General features: G+C 40.9%; 1 protein-coding gene across 5 annotated transcripts in view; it reads left to right on the top strand.

Annotated features, from left to right (window-relative positions):
• The first annotated feature begins 967 nt into the window (after window positions 1-967).
• Window positions 968-17,516, top strand: part of LOC128685999 (uncharacterized) — a 56,595-nt gene continuing 40,046 nt past the window's right edge. For 2 of the 5 annotated variants that reach the window (XR_011391793.1, XR_011391792.1), the window contains exon 1: window positions 968-1,270. Coding sequence is in view for 1 of the 5 variants with exons in the window: in XM_070083414.1 (XP_069939515.1) it covers window positions 1,096-1,270 (175 nt within the window). In the remaining 4 variants the exon portion in view is untranslated. The remainder of the gene's footprint in view (window positions 1,271-17,516) is intronic. The other 3 variants (XM_070083415.1, XM_070083414.1, XR_011391794.1) reach the window with 3 other exon arrangements.

The following is a 17,516-nucleotide window of genomic DNA, read 5'->3' as shown; positions in this document are numbered from 1 at the left end:
TAAGAAACATTGTAAGAAACATTGTAGGAAACATTGTAAGAAACATTGTAAGAAACATTGTAAGAAACATTGTAAGAAACATTGTAAGAAACATTGTAAGAAACATTATAAGAAACCTTGTGAGAAACATTGTAAGAAACATTGTAAGAAACACTGTAAGAAACATTGTAAGAAACATTGTGAGAAACATTGTAAGAAACATTGTAAGAAACACTGTAAGAAACATTGTAAGAAACATTGTAAGAAACATTGTAAGAAACATTGTAAGAAACATTGTAAGAAACATTGTGAGAAACATTGTAAGAAACATTGTAAGAAACATTGTAAGAAACATTGTAAGAAACATTATAAGAAACATTGTGAGAAACATTGTAAGAAACATTGTGAGAAACATTGTAAGAAACATTGTAAGAAACATTGTAAGAAACATTGTAAGAAACATTGTGAGAAACATTGTAAGAAACATTGTAAGCAACATTGTAAGAAACATTGTAAGTAACATTGTGAGAAACATTGTAAGAAACATTGTAAGAAACATTTTAAGAAACATTGTAAGAAACATTGTAAGAAACATTGTAAGAAACATTGTAAGAAACATTGTAAGAAACATTGTGAGAAACATTGTAAGAAACATTGTAAGAAACATTGTAAGAAACATTGTAAGAAACATTGTGAGAAACATTGTAAGAAACATTGTAAGAAACACTGAACTACTAACCAGTCACACACAGAAGCGCGTCTCGTGCTTCTCCGTGTGACTAGTTAATGGTCCAAGACCGACCGAAAAGTTTGAGTCTCCTAAGTGCGGGTTATGTGTACATTGTTCCAGTCACGGTATTATGCCTTTTTATTCTTCACGTGCTCATTTCTGCCTTCTGCAATACTTACATAATTTTAAGAATCTATACGAACGCATGAATAACATTATTTCAACCATGGTATTTCCTATGATAAAAGTTTATCTAGCTATATTTTATTTATTTTACGGTATCTTATCATGCAGTACTAGGCAGTGAAGAGGGGCTGTCCCGGCACATTGTCAGCAGTAGTGTATCTGAGGAGGTCCTGCCTTGAGCCTTACCTTGCTTTTCCATCATGAGTGACTTTGGGGACTGTGATTGTGGGGATTGTGACTGTGGGGACTGTGATTGTGGGGACTGTGACTGTGGTGACTGCTGTGACAGCGGTGACTGTTGTGGAGACGGCACCGACAGTTTTTACAATGACGACACTGAGGTACTCTGCTGTTTTACCTGTGATAATAGGCGCGGTAAGTCAATGTTTGTGTTTGTTCCTTAGTCATGATTATGTATATTTTTATGAGGTGCTAAGCTCGTGTGGGTCATTCAGCTCAAGGAATGTCTCCTGACATGATCATAATCCAATGATAACTGGGAATCATCAGAAAGGTAAATTTATAGTTGTCTTTTTCGGGTCACTATGTCTCGGTAGGAGACGGGTAATTTATTGAAAAAAAAATTGCTAAATTAGTGTTTAGTCTGGCATAAAGATAATGTTACTGGTGATGTGTTGGAGTGATGAGTAACACTCATATGCAACGCCTAAATATCTTCAGTGACGAAACATTTCGCCTGCGCTGCAGGGTTCGTAAGTCAAATACAGAGATGAATTACAATCCTGGACACCGTAGACGAAGTGTAGAGGTGGTCTGAGGTGATCAGTCCGTCAGCCTTGATAAAAGATAGGCTAAGAGAATGATTATCCTAATTCCAAGCAACAACAACTCATAAGAATATAAAAAATGAGGGACACTGCACCAGGCCTACTGACGAATATCAAAATGGTATACAATACTGACAGGTTGGTAGGTGAGACACATAGGCAAAAGTTAGGCATAAAGTTGCCCAACTGTTGTCTATGTATCTTACGTACCAGGCCTATTGGCCCATACTTGGCAGGTCCATGTCAAATCCAAATCCTGTTACTCATACTTCTTGAAATAAATTTAAGTAATCTGCTACCCTTAATGTACACGCTTAGGCACTGTTGTCTTGGTTTAAAGTTCGTGCTTACCGTGACTCCCAAGTCCTTTTCACACTCATCTGTGTAATCAAGCTCTACTTCACCTAGTTTATAACTTCGAGGGTTATTCTCATTCCCACGTTGAACTTCATCTGCCACTTTTCAAACCAAGACATTAATTTGTCCAAATCCTCCTGGAGTTCATTGGTATCCTCCTCAGAATCAATCATTCGGCCTATTTTTATAACTTCCTCAAATTTTCTCATGTCACTTGTCAAGGTCATTAATGTAAATTATGAACAACAATGGGCCTAAAACTGATCCTTGTGGAACGTCACTAGTGACTAGTCCCCATTCAGATTGGACCCCATTAATGGCAACTCTCTACTTTCTATTGGTAAGCCATGCCTCTATACATGCTAGAAGCTTAAATCCTATACTCTGTGCACGTAGTACATTATTAAGAAAAAAATCATAAAAGCAGATCCCTTCATTATCGCGAGTATGATCATCGTCAATATAATCATTAACTAGAGTGCCCCAATCGAGAAAGACAGGTTTTCCCGAAGTCCATATAATCAGTAGGAAAAAAACTGGGGACTTTTAACATGTGATCCCTATTTTCGTACTCCCAGGTAATACTTAAGGTAAAAGATTTGTAATCACTTGCGCATAGTTCTTCAGTGATCTCCAGATTATTTACGAGGGTTTCTTTATTTGACAAGACTAGGTCAAGCAAATTATTCCCTCTGGTAGGCTCAGTTGCGCATTGTTTCAGAAAGCAGTACTGAACTACTTCCAGAAAGTCACTGAACTCCAGATTACCAGTCAAAGAAATCCACTCAGTTTAACTAAAGTTAAAATGCCCCACTATTACTGTATTATCGTGTCTAGAAGCCTTAACAATTTCTTCCCAAAGAAGTCTCCCTCTATCGTTTTCTAAGCCAGAAGGACGGTATATTACAACTAAAATAAGTTTCTCTTGACTTTCTAGGAATTCTACCCAGATTCTGTTACTAATCCATTTATCTCTATACCTGTTTTTACGTAGCAATTTATATTTTCTCTTACATACAATGCAACTCCTTTCCCTCGGCAATCATATCTCGACTCTTTAAATTATACCATGTTTCAGTTATTGCAATGACATCAAAGTTCCCAGCACCTGCTACGAAACATAATTCATTAATTTTATTTCTGGCACTTCGACTATCAGCATAAAATACATAGTTTTTTCTTCTGCACCTTTTTCCTAGTCACCTTTGTTTTTACACAATTTCTGTTCTTATCATTACCCAGTGTTACTCGATGACTGTTATTATTAAGATTCATAATATCAAAGCCTAAGTCAATATTTCCACACTCATCATTTTCCATTCCTAAACCCATACCTCTAACTAATCCTAGTTTAAAATCCTAAAAACACCCTTAACTGAACTAGTGAGAAAACCCACACCTGCTCTGGATAAGTGAACCTCATCCCTGGCATACATGTCATTTCTACAGTAGAAGTGGTCCCAGTTGTCAATGAATGGTACTGCATTTTCCTTACAGTGTTTGTCCAGCCAACAATTAATACCAATTGCTCTGGACAACCATGCATTTCCAGCACCGCTTCTTGGCAAATTTCCACATACAGGGCGGCCCCCCCTTCTTCCTAATTATGTCTATTGTTGTCCTATATCTTCTAACTAAATCTTCACTCGTTGTTCCTCGTCGTGACGTTCCCAGTAATCGACTCACATTCGTCGGGTAGCATGGAGAATGGGTTCTAAGTTTCCGCAGTAGACTCCTGGTTATTCGTTGTTTCTACCTCTCCATCCGTCCTCTAGATCCTTAGCTTCGTTCCATGATGTCCCGCAACTGTCCAGGTTCCTTTCTTGACTAGCGCATTCACAACAGGAAGATTACTACGAATCCTCTTGCTTTCCTCGGTCAATCGCTGTATCTAGAGCATAGCCACCCTCAGCTCCTCCTTAAGCTTCTAGTAGAACTGCTCAATTAAGGACATCTTGGTTCAATTCCACAAAGAGCACACTAGACATGACTTCACTGAACAAGGTACAGGTCAGAGGTACACGTCAGATGCAGTGGCCGGAGAAATGGCAAATGCAGTTTAATATAGACAAATGCAAAGTTCTAAGCGTTGGACAGGAAAATAACCATGCCACATATAAACTAAATAATGTAGATCTTAATATTACTTATTGCAAAAAAGATTTAGGGGTTCTGATTAGCAGTAATCTAAAGCCAAGACAACAGTGCATTAGTGTTTGCAATAAAACGAATAGAATCCTTGGCTTCATATGAAGAAGTAAAAATAACAGGAGTCCTCAGGTTGTTCACCAACTCTGTATATCTTTGGTTAGGTCACATTTAGATTATGTCACACAGTTCTGGTCACTGAATTACAGAATGGATATAAATGCACTGGAAAACGTAAATAGGAAACTGACAAAGTTTATCCCGTGTGTCAGAAATCTGTCTTTCCTACGAGGATGGACTGAGGGCCCTGAATCTGCACTCTCTAGTAAGGCTTAGAATTAAATGGGATAAATATAGGGGATGTATATAACGTGCTAAAAGTATCTAACCAAGATAGGATTCGTATCAATGGTTTCAAGCTGGAAAAAATTAGGTTCAGAAAGGATGTAGGGAAACATTGGTTTGGTAATAGAGTTGAAGATTGAGACACTTATGGAACATATGGGAATTTTTATTAAGGAAACATTTCGCCAGACAGTGGCTTCATCAGTAAAACTTGCCGGTATTCAAACCATTTATCACACACGGGAGATTCCTTGTGCAGTAAATCATTTTAGTCATTCTCCAATGAATCTATATCCATCCTGTAGTAAGGAGACCAAAACTGATCGGCATAATACAAATGAGGCTTCACTAGTGATGTATAGAGCTGTAAAATAACTTTCGGACTCTGTTTCTCATACTCCTTGAAATAAATCCTAGTAATCTGATAGCCTTATTGTGCACACTTAGGCACTGCTGTCTTGGCCTTAGATTTCTGCTTACCATGACTCCAGAGTCTTTTTCACATTCTGTGTGATCAAGGTCTACTTCACCTGGTTTATAACTTCGAGGGTTATTCTCATTCCCAAGGACAAAGACTTCACACCTGTCCGCACTGAACTTTATCTGCCATTTTTCAGACCAAGACATTAATTTGCCCAAATCCTCCTGGAGTTCAGTGGTATCCTCCTCAGAATTAGTCATACGGCCTATTTTTGTATCATCAGCAAATTTGCTCATGTCACTTGTAATTCCATCATCAAGGTCATTAATGTAAATTATGAACAACAATGGGCCTAAAACTGATCCTTGTGGAACGCCACTAGTGACTAATCCCCATTCAGATTTGATCCCATTAATGGAAACTCTGCTTTCTATTGGTAAGCCATGCCTCAATCCATGCTAGAACTTTACCTCCTATACCATGAGCTGCCACTTTTCTTAAGAGTCTCTTGTGAGGTACTCTATCGAAGGCTTTACTAAAATTCAAATAAACAATATTATATTCTTTATCACTGTCTACTGCCTCAAATGTTTTATTGAAGAACGTCAGTAAGTTTGTCAGGCAGGAACAACCTCTCGTGAACCCATGCTGAGATTCATTAATCAAATTATGCTCTTCAATGTGACTTCTGATAATATGAGCTATAATTGATTCTAATAATACATTCTACATTCTTAGTCAGTGGTGACGTGTACTTAGCTCTGTGAAGACCTGTTTGTGTGCTCTTGAGTGGTGACCTGTACTTTGAGTGCTGACTTATACTTAACTCTGTGAAGAAGTGTCTTGTTTGCTCCCGTGGACTGAACCAAGATGCCCTCCATCGAGCAACTTTACCAGCAACTTAAGGAAGAATTGAGGGCAGCGAAGATGGAGATACGGCGATTGACCGAGGAAAACAAGAGGATTCGTAGTAGTCCTCCTGTTTCGAGTCCTCAGGTCAAGAAGGGATCGTGGTCAGTGGCTGGACAGCAGGGGACGACGAAGTTGATGATCAAGAAGACGAATGGAAAGCCAGAAACGATGAAGAAGAAAGAGACTGCTGTGGAAACTCCCGTGGAAACCTCCAACGCATTCTCGGTGCTACCCGACGAATGTGAGTCTACTACTGGGATCGTCACGACGAACGACAACAAGGAAGGTAAGAATATTGTTGTTGTTGGGGATAGCCAGGTTAGATACATGGATAGGGCATTCTGCTTGAAGGACAGGAGTAGGAGACAAAGGGTATGCTTTCCTGGGGCTGGGATGGAGGACATTGTTAGCCGGCTTGACAACATCATGAACGGTAATGGGATCAATCCTATTATTTGCCTCAGTGCTGGAGGCAATGATGTAGGCAAGCGTAGAAGTGAGGATTTAGTTAGAAAGTTCAGGACAGCTATAGACATGATTAGGAAGAAGGGGGGGCGCCCTGTTATATGTGGCATTTTGCCAAGAAGAGGTGTTGGTAATGAATGGTTGTCCAGAGCAATTGGTATTAATTGTTGGCTGGATAAACACTGTAAGGATAATGCAGTACCATTCATTGACAACTGGGACAACTTCTATGGCCGAAATGACATGTATGCCAGGGATGGGGTTCACTTATCCAGGGCAGGTGTGGGTTTTCTTGCTAACTCAGTTGAGGGGGTTGTTAGGACTTTAAACTAGGATTAGTTAGAGGTATGGGTTTAGAAATGATTAATAATGAGTATGGATATATTGACTTATGCTTTGATATTAAGAATCTTAATAGTAACTGTCATGGAGTAACTCTGGGTAATGATAATTTCAGAAATTGTGTAAAAACAAAGATGAATAGGAAAAATGTGCAGAAGAAAAAACATATGATGGTATTTTATGCTAACAGTCGAAGTGCAAGAAATAAAATTAATGAACTACGTTTGGTAGCATGTGCAGGGAACTTTGATATCATTGCATTAACTGAAACGTGGTATGATTTAAAGAGTCGGGATACGACTGCTGAGTGTAATATTCAGGGATTTAAGTTATTCAATGTGGATAGATGTAATGGGAAGGGGGGAGGAGTTGCATTGTATGTTCGAGAAAATATTAATTGTTGCATAAAAACAGGTATAAAAATAGATGGAGCAGTAACAGAGTCTGTTTGGGTAGAGTTCGTGGAGGGTCAAGAAAAACTAATTCTAGGTGTAATATACCGACCTCCAGGCTTGGATCACGATAGAGGGAGACTTCTTTGGGACGAAATTGTTAGGGCTTCTGGACACAGTAACGTAGTCATAGTAGGGGACTTTAACTTTAGCCAAATTGACTGGAATTCTTTGACAGGTAATCTAGAGTCCAGTGACTTCATGGAAACAGTTCAGGACTGTTTTCTGAAACAGAGTGTAACTGAACCTACCAGGGGTAATAATTTGCTAGACCTAGTCTTGTCAAATAAGGAAACACTCGTGAATAATCTGGAGATCACTGAAGAGCTTGGCGCAAGTGATCACAAATCCATCACCTTTAGCATTAATTGGGAATGCAAGAATAATGATAATACAGTAAAAATCCCCGATTTTCGTTCTGCCGATTATAATGGACTTAGGGAACATCTGTCTAATCTTGATTGGGGTTATCTAGCTAATGATTTTATTGACGATAATCATACTTATGAATATGAAGGGATCTGCTTTTATGATTGTTTTCTTAATAATGTACACAGTGCCCAGAGTATATACATTCCCCAGAGAGAAATTAAGTCTAATAATAACGATCCCAAATGGGTTAACAGGAGGCTAAAGCATCTATTAGGGGAGAAAAGGGGAATTTATAGGCGCATCAGAAGAGGAGAGGTTAACCTTACTGACCAATATGTTCAGCTTAAAAGAGAAGTAAAAAGGGCGATTAAAAAGGCTAAACGTGACTATGAAATTAGAGTTGCTAATGAATCAAAGACTAATCCAAAGGGGTTCTTTCAAGTGTATAGGACGAAGGTGAAGGAAAAAGTAGGACCTCTGAAATCTGGGAATGGACAGCTGACGGATAATGAACTGGAAATGTGTTCCTTATTTAATGACTATTTTTTGTAATTTTTTACACAGGAAGATGTAAATGAGATTCCAGTAATTAACAATTATTTAGTTCCTGATGAATTTAAGTTAACTAATATTACTGTCACGAGGGACATGGTTGTTAAGCAGATAGACAAACTGAAGCAAAATAAGTCCCCGGGACCCGATGAGTTGTTTTCAAGGGTACTTAAGGAATGCAAGATGGAGCTTAGTCAGCCATTAACGAGTGTATTCAATGCGTCCATCCTTACCAGTGTTGTGCCAGAGATGTGGAAGATGGCTAATGTGGTTCCTATATTCAAATCAGGGGATAAGTCCACTCCTTCAAATTACCGTCCAATAAGCCTGACATCTATAGTGGGCAAGTTATTAGAATGAATTATAGCTGACATTATCAGAAGTCACCTTGAAGAGCATAACTTGATAAATGAATCTCAGCATGGATTCACGAGAGGTCGTTCCTGCCTGACAAACTTACTGACGTTCTTCAATAGAACATTTGAGGCAGTTGACAGTGATAAGGAATATGATATTGTTTGTGTGATGAATGGTTTTGAAAACCGACAAGTTGAAGAATTGAGACACTTATGCAACACATGGGAATCTTTATTGAAGAAAACGTTTCGCCACACAGTGGCTTCATCAGTCCAATACAAAGTAGAAATGGGTAAGGAGAGTAGAAGTATGAGGTAATCAGTCCCTCAACCTGGATTCGATGTGTTCAGTCCATCACTCTTGTAGTAAGTGCAGCATAGGGCCAGAGAGGTGGCTTATATACTGCGGTGAGATGAGTTGAAGCAGGAGGAGGCGGGATCTTAGTGGGACCTGCCACTAATGTAAGTAGGTCATCGTCCAAAGGTTTGGGCAAGCGTTGAAGTCTTTGTACCATGATTCCATGATGTTGCAGTGTCTGACAGATGTGATGAATGGTTTTGAAAACCGACAAGTTGAAGAATTGAGACACTTATGCAACACATGGGAATCTTTATTGAAGAAACGTTTCGCCACACAGTGGCTTCATCAGTCCAATACAAAGTAGAAATGGGTAAGGAGAGTAGAAGTATGAGGTAATCAGTCCCTCAACCTGGATTCGATGTGTTCAGTCCATCACTCTTGTAGTAAGTGCAGCATAGGGCCAGAGAGGTGGCTTATATACTGCGGTGAGATGAGTTGAAGCAGGAGGAGGCGGGATCTTAGTGGGACCTGCCACTAATGTAAGTAGGTCATCGTCCAAAGGTTTGGGCAAGCGTTGAAGTCTTTGTACCATGATTCCATGATGTTGCAGTGTCTGACAGATGTGATGAATGGTTTTGAAAACCGACAAGTTGAAGAATTGAGACACTTATGCAACACATGGGAATCTTCATTGAAGAAACGTTTCGCCACACAGTGGCTTCATCAGTCCAATACAAAGTAGAAATGGGTAAGGAGAGTAGAAGTATGAGGTAATCAGTCCCTCAACCTGGATTCGATGTGTTCAGTCCATCACTCTTGTAGTAAGTGCAGCATAGGGCCAGAGAGGTGGCTTATATACTGCGGTGAGATGAGTTGAAGCAGGAGGAGGCGGGATCTTAGTGGGACCTGCCACTAATGTAAGTAGGTCATCGTCCAAAGGTTTGGGCAAGCGTTGAAGTCTTTGTACCATGATTCCATGATGTTGCAGTGTCTGACAGATGTGATGAATGGTTTTGAAAACCGACAAGTTGAAGAATTGAGACACTTATGCAACACATGGGAATCTTTATTGAAGAAACGTTTCGCCACACAGTGGCTTCATCAGTCCAATACAAAGTAGAAATGGGTAAGGAGAGTAGAAGTATGAGGTAATCAGTCCCTCAACCTGGATTCGATGTGTTCAGTCCATCACTCTTGTAGTAAGTGCAGCATAGGGCCAGAGAGGTGGCTTATATACTGCGGTGAGATGAGTTGAAGCAGGAGGAGGCGGGATCTTAGTGGGACCTGCCACTAATGTAAGTAGGTCATCGTCCAAAGGTTTGGGCAAGCGTTGAAGTCTTTGTACCATGATTCCATGATGTTGCAGTGTCTGACAGATGTGATGAATGGTTTTGAAAACCGACAAGTTGAAGAATTGAGACACTTATGCAACACATGGGAATCTTTATTGAAGAAACGTTTCGCCACACAGTGGCTTCATCAGTCCAATACAAAGTAGAAATGGGTAAGGAGAGTAGAAGTATGAGGTAATCAGTCCCTCAACCTGGATTCGATGTGTTCAGTCCATCACTCTTGTAGTAAGTGGTCAGTCGTCAGTGTTCAGTGGTCAGTCGTCACGTGAGGTCACAGACCCTGAGCTGCTCTGGGGATTAGCGTGGACGGTTACAAAGCATGGCTTGCTTCTGCAGTGTTTTAAAAACTGAGGTTGGAGAGTTGAAGGAGGAGGTCTTGCTTCTCCAGGAGGAGATTAGGAGGCTGAAGGTCCACCTCAATGGGCCTGGGAGAGAGTGTGAGGTGGTTGGAGATGTGGGGAATGAGGCTTCTAGCAGTGAGGTGCAGTCTGTCTCTCACTGTGAGGAGGCTGTAGGTGGGGAGGTAGCAACGGCTACCAGCAGTGAGGTGCAGCCCAGCACCTGCTACAAGTGGCGAGTTGTTCACAGTAATGGGAGGCGCATCAGAGTAAGGAAAGTTAAGAGTGAAGATCTGAAGGTAGGAAATCGCTTCTCTGTTCTCCAGGATGAATGTACTTCAGTGGCCAGTGAAGGTAAGGGTACTACTGCCCCTGCTAATGAAGGTAAGCGCATTCTTGTGGTTGGTGACTCTCAGGTAAGATATGTTGACCGTGCTTTTTGTAATAGGAATAAGAAGATGAGAGATAGAGTGTGCTTCCCTGGAGCTGGTGTTGGGGACATTGTCAACAGACTGGATAATATCATGTCAGGTAATGGGAACAAGCCCATTATCTGTCTCAGTGCTGGTGGAAATGATATTGGGAAGGGTAGGAGAGAAGAGCTGCTAGATAAGTACAGGTCAGCTATAGATTTCATTAAGTCTAAGGGAGGGATCCCAATCATATGTAGCATCTTGCCTAGAAGGGGAGTAGGAAATGAATGGTTGTCTAGGGCAATTGGTGTAAATTGCTGGCTAGACAGATACTGCAAGGAGCTTGCAATCCCATTCATTGACAACTGGAACAACTTTTATGGCAAACATGATATGTATGCAAGGGATGGGGTTCATCTCTCTGGGGCAGGGGTGGTAGCACTTGCAGACTCGATTGAGAAGGCCATTGGTGAAATGCCTATGATTTTAAACTGATGGAAGATAGAGGTATGGGTGTGTGTGGGAAACAAGCAGGTTGCAACACTAGGGTTGGAAACATTAAATGTATAAAAGGCATTCAGCATGAAGTTATAAATAAAGACAATAGAACAGGTCAGCAAACAAAGGGGGACAGCAGAGGGCAGCAAGGGACTAGCTCCCTTAAGGTTTACTATACTAATAGCAGGAGTGTTAGAAATAAGATAGATGAGCTAAGATTAATTGCAAGTGCAGGAAACATAGATATTATTGCTATAACAGAGACCTGGCTCAATCTGAAAGATAGAGAGATGCCCTCTGAATGTCACATACAAGGCTATAAATTATTCCACACTGACAGGGTCAACAGGAAAGGTGGTGGAGTAGCGATGTATGTCAGAGACAATTTAAATTGTTGTGTTAGACAAGATATTAAATTAGAAGCGTCAGCCACTGAATCTGTTTGGTTACAGCTTCTCGAGGGCCGAGAAAAACTAATTTTGGGTGTGATTTACAGGGCCCCAAATCTTGATAGGGAGTGCAGTAAACTTCTATGGGACGAAATTCGTAAGGCATCTACATACGAAAATGTTGTGCTAATGGGAGATTTCAACTATAGACAGATTGACTGGAGCAATTTGACAGGAAATTTAGAGTCGGGTGACTTTCTTGATACGATCCAGGATTGTTTTTTAAAACAGTTTGTGACAGAGCCAACTAGGGGAAATAACCTCCTTGACTTGGTTCTTGCCAGTAGGGAAACACTAATTAATAATCTTGAGGTTAATGATGAGCTTGGGGAGAGTGATCACAAATCACTCAGTTTTAACATATCATGGAATTCCCCTAATAATGGCAATCAAGTCTCCGTCCCTGACTTTCGCTTGGCTGATTTCATAGGACTGAAAAATTACTTAGGTGGGCTGAACTGGAATGACCTGACTAGGGGTCAGGTAGGTGGTGATGGTTGCCGATATGATGCTTTCCAGGGCATAGTTCTAGCTGCTCAGTCAAATTATGTTCCAAATAGAGAAATCAGATCAAACAAAAATGATCCTAAATGGATGAACAATAGATTAAAATATCTGATTGGTCAAAAGAGAGGCATATATAGGCAAATCAAAAGAGGAGAGGGGCAATTAAGAAATCGATATATTCAGTTAAAGAGAGAAATAAAAAAGGGAATTAGAAAAGCAAAAAGAGATTATGAGGTTAAAGTTGCAAGAGAATCGAAGACTAACCCAAAAGGATTCTTTCAGGTATACAGAAGTAAGATCAGGGACAAGATAGGCCCACTCAAAAGTTCCTCGGGTCAGCTCACTGACAGTGATAAGGAAATGTGTAGAATTTTTAACACATACTTCCTCTCAGTTTTTACACAGGAGGATACCAGCGATATTCCAGTAATGATAAATTATGTAGAACAGGACGATAATAAACTGTGCACGATTAGGGTCACAAGTGACATGGTCCTTAGGCAAATAGATAAATTAAAACCTAACAAATCCCCAGGCCCTGATGAACTGTATGCAAGGGTTCTAAAGGAATGTAAAGAGGAGCTTAGCACACCTTTGGCTAATCTTTTCAACATATCACTACAAACTGGCATGGTGCCAGATAAGTGGAAAATGGCAAATGTGATACCTATTTTCAAAACAGGTGACAGGTCCTTAGCTTCGAACTATAGACCAATAAGCCTAACCTCCATAGTGGGAAAATTTATGGAATCAATAATTGCCGAGGCAGTTCGTAGCCACCTTGAAAAGCATAAATTAATCAACGAATCTCAGCATGGTTTTACAAAGGGGCGTTCCTGCCTTACGAATTTATTAACTTTTTTCACTAAGGTATTTGAGGAGGTAGATCATGGTAATGAATATGATATTGTGTATATGGACTTCAGTAAGGCTTTTGACAGGGTCCCACATCAGAGACTATTGAGGAAAATTAAAGCACATGGAATAGGAGGAGAAATTTTTTCCTGGATAGAGGCATGGTTGACAAATAGGCAGCAGAGAGTTTGCATAAATGGGGAGAAATCAGAGTGGGGAAGCGTCACGAGCGGTGTTCCACAGGGGTCAGTGTTGGGCCCCCTGCTGTTCACAATCTACATAAACGACATAGATGAGGGCATAAAGAGCGACATCGGCAAGTTTGCCGATGACACCAAAATAGGCCGTCGAATTCATTCTGACGAGGACATTCGAGCACTCCAGGAAGATTTGAATAGACTGATGCAGTGGTCGGAGAAGTGGCAGATGCAGTTTAATATAGACAAATGCAAAGTTCTAAATGTTGGACAGGACAATAACCATGCCACATATAAACTAAATAATGTAGATCTTAATATTACGGATTGCGAAAAAGATTTAGGAGTTCTGGTTAGCAGTAATCTGAAACCAAGACAACAGTGCATAAGTGTTCGCAATAAAGCTAATAGAATCCTTGGCTTCATATCAAGAAGCATAAATAATAGGAGTCCTCAGGTTGTTCTTCAACTCTATACATCCTTGGTTAGGCCTCATTTAGATTATGCTGCACAGTTTTGGTCACCGTATTACAGAATGGATATAAATTCTCTGGAAAATGTACAAAGGAGGATGACAAAGATGATCCCATGTATCAGAAACCTTCCCTATGAGGATAGACTAAGGGCCCTGAAACTGCACTCTCTAGAAAGACGTAGAATCAGGGGGGATATGATTGAGGTTTATAAGTGGAAGACAGGAATAAATAAAGGGGATGTAAATAGTGTGCTGAAAATATCTAGCCTAGACAGGACTCGCAGCAATGGTTTTAAGTTGGAAAAATTCAGATTCAGGAGGGATATAGGAAAGTACTGGTTTGGTAATAGAGTTGTGGATGAGTGGAACAAACTCCCAAGTACCGTTATAGAGGCCAGAACGTTGTGTAGCTTTAAAAATAGGTTGGATAAATACATGAGTAGATGTGGGTGGGTGTGAGTTAGACCTGATAGCTTGTGCTAACAGGTCGGTTGCCGTGTTCCTCCCTTAACTCAATGTGACCTGACCTGACTAGGTTGGGTGCATTGGCTTAAGCCGGTAGGGACTTGGACCTGCCTCGCATGGGCCAGTAGGCCTTCTGCAGTGTTCCTTCGTTCTTATGTTCTTCTTATGTTCTTATATACTGCGGTGAGATGAGTTGAAGCAGGAGGAGGCGGGATCTTAGTGGGACCTGCCACTAATGTAAGTAGGTCATCGTCCAAAGGTTTGGGCAAGCGTTGAAGTCTTTGTACCATGTTGCAGTGTCTGACACTGCAACATCATGGAATCATGGTACAAAGACTTCAACGCTTGCCCAAACCTTTGGACGATGACCTACTTACATTAGTGGCAGGTCCCACTAAGATCCCGCCTCCTCCTGCTTCAACTCATCTCACCGCAGTATATAAGCCACCTCTCTGGCCCTATGCTGCACTTACTACAAGAGTGATGGACTGAACACATCGAATCCAGGTTGAGGGACTGATTACCTCATACTTCTACTCTCCTTACCCATTTCTACTTTGTATTGGACTGATGAAGCCACTGTGTGGCGAAACGTTTCTTCAATAAAGATTCCCACGTGTTGCATAAGTGTCTCATTTCTTCAACTTCTCGGTTTTCAAAACCATTCATCACATCTGTCAGACACTGCAACATCATGGAATCATGGTACAAAGACTTCAACGCTTGCCCAAACCTTTGGACGATGACCTACTTACATTAGTGGCAGGTCCCACTAAGATCCCGCCTCCTCCTGCTTCAACTCATCTCACCGCAGTATATAAGCCACCTCTCTGGCCCTATGCTGCACTTACTACAAGAGTGATGGACTGAACACATCGAATCCAGGTTGAGGGACTGATTACCTCATACTTCTACTCTCCTTACCCATTTCTACTTTGTATTGGACTGATGAAGCCACTGTGTGGCGAAACGTTTCTTCAATAAAGATTCCCATGTGTTGCATAAGTGTATCAGTTCTTCAACTTGTCGGTTTTCAAAACCATTCATCACATCTGTCAGACACTGCAACATCATGGAATCATGGTACAAAGACTTCAACGCTTGCCCAAACCTTTGGACGATGACCTACTTACATTAGTGGCAGGTCCCACTAAGATCCCGCCTCCTCCTGCTTCAACTCATCTCACCGCAGTATATAAGCCACCTCTCTGCCCCTATGCTGCACTTACTACAAGAGTGATGGACTGAACACATCGAATCCAGGTTGAGGGACTGATTACCTCATACTTCTACTCTCCTTACCCATTTCTACTTTGTATTGGACTGATGAAGCCACTGTGTGGCGAAACGTTTCTTCAATAAAGATTCCCATGTGTTGCATAAGTGTCTCAATTCTTCAACTTGTCGGTTTTCAAAACCATTCATCACATCTGTCAGACACTGCAACATCATGGAATCATGGTACAAAGACTTCAACGCTTGCCCAAACCTTTGGACGATGACCTACTTACATTAGTGGCAGGTCCCACTAAGATCCCGCCTCCTCCTGCTTCAACTCATCTCACCGCAGTATATAAGCCACCTCTCTGGCCCTATGCTGCACTTACTACAAGAGTGATGGACTGAACACATCGAATCCAGGTTGAGGGACTGATTACCTCATACTTCTACTCTCCTTACCCATTTCTACTTTGTATTGGACTGATGAAGCCACTGTGTGGCGAAACGTTTCTTCAATAAAGATTCCCATGTGTTGCATAAGTGTCCCAATTCTTCATGATATTGTTTATTTGGATTTTAGTAAAGCCTTCGACAGAGTACCTCACAAGAGACTCTTAAGAAAAGTGGCAGCTCATGGTATAGGAGGTAAAGTTCTAGCATGGATTGAGGCATGGCTTACCAATAGAAAGCAGAGAGTTACCATTAATGGAGTGAAATCTGAATGGGGATTAGTCACTAGTGGCGTTCCACAAGGATCAGTTTTAGGCCCTCTCTTGTTCATAATTTACATTAATGACCTTGATGAAGGGATTACTAGTGACATGAGTAAGTTTGCTGATGATACAAAGATAGGCCGTATAATTCACTCTGAGGAGGATATCAATGAACTCCAGGACGATTTGAACAAATTAATGTCTTGGTCTGAGAAATGGCAGATGAAGTTTAATGTGGATAAGTGTAAGGTACTTGCACTTGGTAATGAAAATAAACCTCGAAGCTATAATCTAGGTGAAGTAGAGCTTGGTCATACAGAATGTGAAAAAGACTTGGGAGTCATGGTAAGCAGAAATCTAAAGCCAAGACAGCAGTGCCTCAGTGTGCGCAACAAGGCCAACAGATTACTTGGACTTATCTCAAGAAGTATAAGTAACGGAAATATAAACACAAATGCAGTATAATGTGATCCTTTATTGACTACGTTTCGCCCACACAGTGGGCTTTTTCAAGTCACAAACAGAACTACCTGGGGTGGAAGGAACGCGAGTATTTATAGTCCTGTTCCGAATGCTGAAGTCAGGTGAAGAATGCTGCATCTGATGATGTACCGAGTTGGGTTATAGAGTCTAAAAACTTGGGTAGCTTGGAAAGGAGATTGGATAAGTTTGTGAGCAGACCTTCTACAGTGTTCTTATGTGGGATAGCGATGAAGAAGTTTCTTGGCAAGTGGTTCAGCTATGTTATAGAAGCCACTATTCTGGTTGAAGTTGTCGGATATAGAAATAAGTGATGATTCCAGAATTCTTCGGTATTGAGTGTTGTCTTCTGTGGCGATAAGTCTTGAGTTTCTGTAGTTTATCAAGTGGTTGTGTGAATTACGGTGTTGTACGCAGGCATTCCTTGTGTCGTCAGACCTGCTTGCGTATTGGTGTTCTGAAACACGTGTTTGGAGGTCCCTTGATGTTTCGCCCACGTATAACTTGTTGCAGTCATTACAAGGGATTATGAACATCAAAATGGTATACAATACCGACAGGTTGTTAGGTAAGACACATATGCAACAGTTAGACATCTTTATTCCGAAACGTTTCGCCTACACAGTAGGCTTCTTCAGTCGAATACAGAAAGTAGGCAGGAGCAGTAGAGATGTGAAGACGATGTAATCAGTCCATCACCCTTAAAGTCGTAGAATTTGAGGTTGTCAGTCCCTCGGCCTGGAGAAGTTCAGTTCCATAGTCAGGAACTGTTCTGTTTGTGACTTGAAAAAGCCCACTGTGTGGGCGAAACGTAGTCAATAAAGGATCACATTATACTGCATTTGTG

Source organism: Cherax quadricarinatus, chromosome 9, assembly GCF_038502225.1.
Source record: "Cherax quadricarinatus isolate ZL_2023a chromosome 9, ASM3850222v1, whole genome shotgun sequence".
Classification (NCBI taxonomy): Eukaryota; Metazoa; Arthropoda; class Malacostraca; order Decapoda; family Parastacidae; genus Cherax; species Cherax quadricarinatus.
The sequence above is the reverse complement of the archived record's forward strand: the minus strand, read 5'-3'. Positions and strand labels throughout refer to the sequence as shown.